The 8,154-nt window shown below is 32.4% G+C and overlaps 1 protein-coding gene across 1 annotated transcript; it reads right to left on the bottom strand.

The window, feature by feature from the left end:
* Positions 1–5,293: 5,293 nt before the first annotated feature.
* LOC133822217 (cytochrome P450 71B34-like) lies at positions 5,294–7,797 on the bottom strand. Its single transcript, XM_062254479.1, has 2 exons — positions 6,889–7,797; positions 5,294–5,923 (listed from the first exon to the last, which is right to left on the bottom strand). The coding sequence occupies exons 1-2, from the start codon at positions 7,795–7,797 to the stop codon at positions 5,309–5,311; spliced, it is 1,524 nt and encodes a 507-aa protein (XP_062110463.1). The 3' UTR covers positions 5,294–5,308.
* Positions 7,798–8,154: the final 357 nt, after the last annotated feature.

Below are 8,154 nucleotides of genomic sequence, written 5' to 3'. Positions count from 1 at the left end.
AAACGAAATCAAATTTTATTTGAAAAAATCCAAAAATAGAAAAACAGTATAGATAAACAAGCATGGTTATAGGCAACATCCTTCCTACACTATTGATAGTAAGGTCGTAGGTGTTCACCATTCCATGCTCGTGGTACCAGACTTCCATCCGATCTTGCCAACTTGTACACGCCGGGTCGGACGACTGATTCTATCTGATAAGGTCCTTCCTAATTTAGCCCGAGCACACCAGCTGCTGGATCCCGTATCACCAAGAATACCTGCCTTAGCACCAAATCTCCTACGCCGAATTTTCGATCTCGAACTCTTTTGTTGAAGTACCGGGTAGCTCGCTGTTGGTATGCAAAAAAATTTAATTGAGCTTTGTTCCTTCTTTCTTCGATCAGGTCCAGAGTTTCTTCGAGCTGAGAGTGGTTCAAGGTTTGATCATAAGCGAGGGATCGAATCGTGGGGATTTCGACCTCAATTGGCAACATAGCCTCGCAACCGTACGCCAGAGAGAATGGGGTATGTCTTGTTGATGTACGGGCCGTGGTCCTATACGCCCACAGAACTTGGGGAAACACTTCGGGCCATCTTCCTTTAGCTTCTTCCAGCTTTTTATTTAGCGTACTTTTTAGGGTTTTGTTTACAGCTTCGACCTGGCCATTCGCCTGGGGATGGGCCACTGACTAGAAGCTCTTTATTATCCCATTTTTTTTCGCAAAAGTTGGTAAATAGATCGCTGTCGAACTGGGTACCATTATCGGACACAATCTTCCTCGACATCCCATATCGGCATATGATGTTTTTCACCACAAAGTCAAGGACTTTCTTCGAGGTTATCGTCGCCAAAGGTTCAACTTCAGTCCACTTCGTGAAGTAATCTACGGTGACTACCGTGTATTTTACTCCGCCCTTGCTAGTTGGAAGGGAGCCTATGAGGTCGATACCCCATATTGCAAATGGTCACGGGGAGGTCATCATAGTTAGCTCGGATGGTGGAGCTCGAGGAATTGTGGCGAATCGTTGGCACTTATCACACCTTTTGACGTAGTCAAACGAGTCTGATTTGATGGTAGGCCAGAAGTATCCCTGGTGTATGATTTTCTTGGACAAGCTATGCCCCCCAGTATGGTCTCCACAGAACCCTTCATGAGTTTCTTCTATGATTTTCTTAGCTTCGGGTGGAGTCACACACATGGGTAGTGGCATGGAATATCCTCTTCTATACAACCTTCCATCTACAATGGTATAGCGAGGGATTTGATACATCAACTTTCGAGCCTTGGTCTGTTCTTCCGGGAGAACACTGGTCTCAAGGTATTCAATTATCGGAGTCTCAAGGGTTATTATCGGCAGATAAATGCCTGCTGCTAATAACATTAGCGGCGGATAGTCCGCCGGTAATAACGGAAAAATACCCGCCTCTAATAAATTTGAAACCGTCATCTTCTTCGTTTCCTAGGCATTGTATTAGCGGCGAACTACCCGCCGCTAATAATGGATAAGTCCGCCGCTAGTAAAAAAATTAATTTTTTAATTTAATTTCCCCATTATTAGCGGCAGACTCAGTACTCCGCCGCTATTAACCTATACATTACCAGCAGACAAAGCCCGCCGATAATATTTCCGCCTCTAAAAATATTTTTCCTTGTAGTGTAGTCATTTAAATTTGCGTTGTAAGTCATTCGACATATTGTGTATATTGTTGGATTTGATCCTATTAATGAATATCACACATTACTTTCACAGAAAACTTAAGAAGAACTGTTGAATTACAGGATGCTTTAGAGCATTAAGCATCACGTATTGTACGTATAATACACATTCTCCATATGCTCTTATATACACACTCCACCGAGATCCAATCACAACTTATATGAATTGTTTATTAAACTAAAATATATATATATATATAGCGTATAATCAGTTCTATTAATCCAATTCACTATAAATATATATATATATATGACATTTTTTTTTTATAGGGTCTTCACTTTAAGCCCTACTGGTGGGACTCTCAGTGTTCTCAACCCATGAACAGTTTTCGCGCGAGTTTTTTTATGACCGTGTATATTGTAGCTATTTAGAGGTTCTTGCAAATTTTCAGAAAATTCCGAATAATTTACAGTACCGAAAACTAGGTTCAAATATGTTGTTTTCCACTCGCATAAAAAAAATTCGCCACGCGTGCAACAACATGTTTGAACTTAGTTTTCGGTACTGTGAGCTATTCAGAAATTTCTGAAAATTTGCAGGATGCTCTAAATAGCTACAATATACACGGTCATAAAAAAAATTGCGCTGAAAACTGTTCACGGGTCGAGAATACTGAGAGTCCCACTGGTATGGCTTAAAGCGAAGCCCCTATAGGAGAATTCCCATATATATATATATCTTCTATATAATAAGTGTGTCAATAACGGAAATTCTTGGTTTTAACATGTTTTTTTTTTAATGTTAACTTTAACGGAGAAAATTCTTATATTTAACTGTAGATTGTAAACCCTTAAACTTAAATAAAATAAAATAAATAATTAAACAAAATTAAAATATGATATTTTTGAAATATTTTACAATAATAATTATTTAAAAATAATAAATAATTAAACAAATTAAAATAAGATATTTTTCAGATATTTTACAATGATTATTATTTTTAAAAAATAAATAATTAAACAAATTAAAATATGATATTTTTGAGATATTTTACAATGACAATTATTTAAAAATAATAAAATAATAATTAAACTTAAACTCACTTATTAGAATAATATCATATTAAACTTATAATATAATCTACTGTAAATTATCAACAATTTTTTTTTTAAAACCTAGCAAGAAACTCAAATTTAAAAGTGATACTTTCATTAATACCTTTATCAAATAATTTTATTTCATTTATACGGTAATCAAAGATTTATTTTATAAATATATAACTTAAAGTTTTTTTTCTAAAATTACGGTTTGCACTAGACAATTCATAAGAGAAAACTACAATGTCAAGCCACAAAGAATCTCATTAGTCTGTCACCATTCATTAAATAATATACATGTAAATACTCTCTCTTTCTCTCCATTAAGAAACTTCATGACATACATATCAGATCTTATTATCATGTATATATATAATATATATTTATATGATTCACATATAGTTTTTGGTACTGTGTGCTACAACTACGTGAATCATTCCAGATTTATTTGACATTAACATTCAAATATAAGCTTAAATTTATACAAACATCATTTTGTTGTAATTTAGTATATCTTGAATATTATTTCATCTAGTTAGCTAAAATAATATTAAAAATATAAAACCATAAAATAATAAACATTAGCTAATATTATTTTACGTTGCTTTAGTTGCAAATAAGATTTTTCATATTGTGTTAGTTTTATATTATGTTGCTTAACATTTGTATGAGTTTTTTTTTAGTTGTTGGACTAGGCATGTGTTGCTTTAGGTTGCATGTGGTTGCATTCGTAATTCATTTGGATAACTCACATTAAGAGTTGTAGTGGGTTGCACTTGGACTAGCCATGTGTTGCTTTAGGTTGCATGCGGTTGCATTCGTAATTCATATGGATAACTCACATTAGGAGTTGCAGTGGGTTGCACTTGGACTAGCCATGTGTTGCTTTAGGTTGTATGTGGTTGCATTCGTAATTTATTTGGACATTAGGAGTTGCAGTGGGTTGCACTTGGACTGGCCATGTATGCTTTAGGTTGCATGTGGTTGCATTCGTAATTCATATGGATAACTCACATTAGGAGTTGCACTTGGACTAGCCATGTGTTGCTTTAGGTTGCATGTGGTTGCATTCATAATTCATTTGGATAACTCACATTAGGAGTTGCAGTGGGTTGCAGTGGGCTTCTATTTGAGTTTCATTGGCCTTTATTTAATTATATGAAAAAATATTGACACAGAGTACTATTTGCCTAATATAAATTTGGGCCTTTGCCTTTGCATTTGCCTTTGGCTACTTTAGCTGCCCAATAAAAATCCCAAGTTGCAGGAATTTTGTTTCTTCATCCTCTAATCTCATGCCAACATTTATTTATTTTAATTTTCTTAAAAAAAAAGAGTATGTTGATTGTTGATTTAACATTAATGTTAATAAATAGATGGAAAACATGAGTACAGAGATCAATGGAAAAGAAACATGAAGCGTATTGACAACAAAATCATGAAACTTCACTTGTTGAACTGGAACCTGCAAATAAATAAAAATTCATTTATGGTCTATGGACTCATTATCTGTTTTGCATAAGTGTTTTCAAAAGTGGAAATTCCAATCTGAAAACTGAAAAGGTCTCGATTTTATGTTACCATGGGTTAAATGAGGTTTCATTTGGTTGCCTTGAGTTGCATGGAATTCCAATGGGAGAGAGAGAAGAGATGCTCAGAAATGGAGAGACGAATTTTTGTGGAGCTTTTGATTTTTGTGATTATAACGAATATTCATTTTTGTGAACTCAAATCTAGTTCTTATGGAACCATTAAGGATATGGATGCACATAAACTATAACATCCCAATTTTGATGCAATGATTAGTGTTTTTTTTAAACAAAAAATATTTTATTTATTTATTTTGTTATTTCTTTTTAGGAACTATAAATATGAATTCGTTTTGTACCTTAAACAACCAAAATTAATTGAGCAATAGTCTTACAGTACATAAAAACAACATCTTCAACTTTATTGTTGTGGTCACATGGTAATTATAACAATAGTTTTTTTTTATTAAAATTTGGTACATTAATATGTGTGGAGGGAACTAGAGATAGAAGTTTGTGTATAAATCGTATTATTGGAATAAGAAGCTTTAGATTAACGTAAAATTGAAAAAACATCATATATAAAAATGAAACATAATAAAAAATCATGTAAATGTAGAAAAAAATAGGAAATTACCGTATTTTGGGTAAATTCCCAATTTAAAATCCACGTATAATATTTAATATTACATTAAACATATAATATATAATCTCTTGTTGTCACTCCCAAATTCAAAAACTAGAATAAACATAAACTTAAATAAAAATAAATAAATTATTTAATTAAAATATAATATTATTTCAAAATTTATATGACATTAATATAAATTTAATAAAAATAATTAATAAAATATATAAAATTAAGCCGCAACTTTGCTTGTATCTAGTATTTATATATATATAATACAATATACATATACGTATATACTAGAATATGTCTCAGGATTAACTAAATACAAGCTGAAAAACACTTAGCAATCAATTTATTTTTCATTTAAACATAACACACACTTATATTAATTTTTTGAGCAGTAGATAAATCTAAAGATGTTTCAACGGGACAAGCTTGAGAGCAGTTCTCTTGGAGATGGTAAGAGAATGACCAGCAAACTCATCCATGTTGATATCTTGCTCTTTCATTCCACCAGGCAATTTCCAGTCAAAGCTGTATAAGAGATTGGCAAGGCCAAGCTCAACTATTGTTGTTCCCATGTACATGGCAGGACATGCCCTTCGCCCGGATCCAAATGGCAACAACTCGAAATGTTGACCTTTAAAATCAATGGAGCTATCCCGAAACCTCTCTGGGATGAACTCTTCAGGATCTTTCCAGCTCTTGGGGTCTCGTCCAATCGCCCAAGCATTCACTTGAATAATTGTTTTTGGTTTAATATCATAGCCATCGACGGTGAAGTGTGACATGCTCTCTCTTGCAAGAAGCAGAGGAGCTGGAGGGTGCAATCTAAAAGTTTCTTTGACTATCATTTTGAGGTATTGAAGCTGATCAGTGTCACTTTCTGTGACTTTTCCTTTGTTTCCAATGCAAGCTCTAACTTCATCTTGAACCTTCTTCATCAGTTTAGGTCTCTTGGCTAGCTCTGCCATTGCCCACACCATGGTAATTGCGACAGTATCTATCCCACCTAGGAAAATATTCTGCAATCAGAGAAATATTAGTAGTCAAGCCCCATGGTTGGTGAAACTGAAGCTTAAAAGAATAATTTGTTAGAATAGGATTAAAATTACCCAAAACATATAAAGACTTGAATCAATCGAAGTTTTTTTTTTTTTAATACATGAGTTTCAATGAATACACAATAAAATGCATACACGGTGGCTTAAGTGTCTTTCTATATAATATGTAGGATTATTTGCGGTAAAACTCCATATTCTTTTTAAAAGTTGCTATAAACCCCTAATTAAAAAAATTGGTGGTAAAATCTCATTTTGTTAATAGTTTGTTGCAAATTATTAATTTTAGGTGTTAAATGTCATGTAAACAAGTTAAGTGACAACTAAGTTACACGCGACAATACTTTATAAAGCCACATGTTAAAAAATAATGAATTATTATATTTTAAAAAATAAATTTAATTAATAAAAAATATAAAAAATAAATTAAAAAGCTTTTTTTCAATTTTAAATTTTTTTTAATTATGCATTATTACTATTATTTTAAAATAGAAAAATAATAGAAAAAAATAATTAATACACTAAGAAAAATTAAAATCCAAAAATAAATTTAAAAACTTTTTTCAAAACTTAAATTTTTTTGAAAAAAGTTTTTAAATTTATTCCCTTAAAAAACTAAATTTATTTTTTTATTTTAAGTTGTTTTATTGTTTTAATTATTTTTTATTTATAAAATTTTAAAATAATAATACATAATTAAAATTAAACAAAAATTAAAATTTATTTGTTCGATTTTTTATTATTTGATTTTTTTAAAATTTAATTAATTTTTAGTTGACACTCAACTTTCTTAAATGAAATTTAACAACTAAATGAAATTTAACTTGCTTAAGTTTCAAATTGTTCTTGGCCAAAAATATATTTGGTTTTCTTATTGACCCTACAGTAAGAATGAAAGGATGAACCAAAAATAAAACTAAAGAGGTTACCAAGAGGACTGCCTTGACATTGTTTATGGTTAAAGAAGCAGCTCGAAAACCAGTTTGCTCTTTCACTATCTTCAGAAGCACATGAATAATGTCTTCATGCTCTTGTTTTTCTCTCCCGGGACTAAGATGATCATCAATCACCCTTTGATAGAAATCATCCATCTGGTGGAAAATCCTTTCACGCCTTTGCTCTAAACCAGAAAGCTTGTCCACAATCCACCCCACATATGGAAAGTGTTCAGTGGCAGAGAAAGTTGCCAGGATGGTTTGGATCTCTTGAACAATTTCATGCAATTTCTCATCAGAAAAATTAGTATCTTTAAAAGTTGTCCCAAAAGCAGTCCTGAAAATCATGCTAGCAGTAAGAGTAAACAGCTTCTCGGTAAGATCAACAGGAGCACCGGGCGAAGATGAGGAGTGATGAGATATGGAGTTGACGAGCAGGGTAACTTCTTCTTCCCGGACTGATCGGTGTGAAAGTACTCTCTTCACACTGAACAGTTCAAGGACACAAATTTTCTTGATCTCTCTCCAATATTCTCCGTAAGGTGAAAATGCCAAGTCTTGGTAATTGTACGTCAGTTGTCGACGACCATGTAATAGAGGTCTGCTACAAGTACTGAGATCATGAGTCTTCATGACTTGTTTTGCAGCCTCAGCAGAGGATACAACAACAGTTGGCACCTTGCCGAGGTGGAGAAGCATAACTGAGCCATATTTTTTGGAGAGTTGGCATAAAGATTGGTGAGGCAATGAACCAAGCTGGTGTAAATTGCCTATGAAAGGAAGCTTTGGAGGGCTTGGAGAAAGGTTCTGGTTTTGTTTCTGAACAGCTTTCTTCATGAAGATAATCAGTAATGGAAGGAGGAGAAGTGAAACAAGCAAAGCTTGTTGAGCATCAATTGCCATTTTTTTTTTGCCCTTGATTTTATCACAAAGTACTAAGACTACTCTTCCTTTCAGCGACTATAAATAAGGAATTCCCACTACTACGTTCAATAGTTTTCATGTTCAATATTATAACATTAAACTTTTAGTTGTCGAGTAATTGTTGGATACACATGTTTAAATATTATTTTAATCTCTTCTTATCCTTTTTTTTTAAATAATTAATTATTAATTACATTAATTCTTATAAATTAATAGTAACATTCTTATTAAATATTAAGAAATAATTATTGTTTAGAACACTTCCAAACTTATTGATTAGTTAATATTATTTTATCTTTTTTAAGAAATAATAATCTATATGTTTTAATTTTGGTT

Source organism: Humulus lupulus, chromosome 3, assembly GCF_963169125.1.
Source record: "Humulus lupulus chromosome 3, drHumLupu1.1, whole genome shotgun sequence".
Lineage (NCBI taxonomy): Eukaryota > Viridiplantae > Streptophyta > Magnoliopsida > Rosales > Cannabaceae > Humulus > Humulus lupulus.
Note: the sequence above shows the minus strand (reverse complement) of the source record. Positions and strands in the feature narration are given on the sequence as shown.

Coding starts and splice junctions, on each gene's coding strand:
- LOC133822217 (XM_062254479.1), bottom strand. CDS start 7,797: ATGGCAATTGATGCTCAACAAGCTTTGCTTGTTTCACTTCTCCTCCTT. Junction 5,924..6,888: donor ATGTCAAGGCAGTCCTCTTG/GTAACCTCTTTA, acceptor CTCTGATTGCAG/AATATTTTCCTAGGTGGGAT.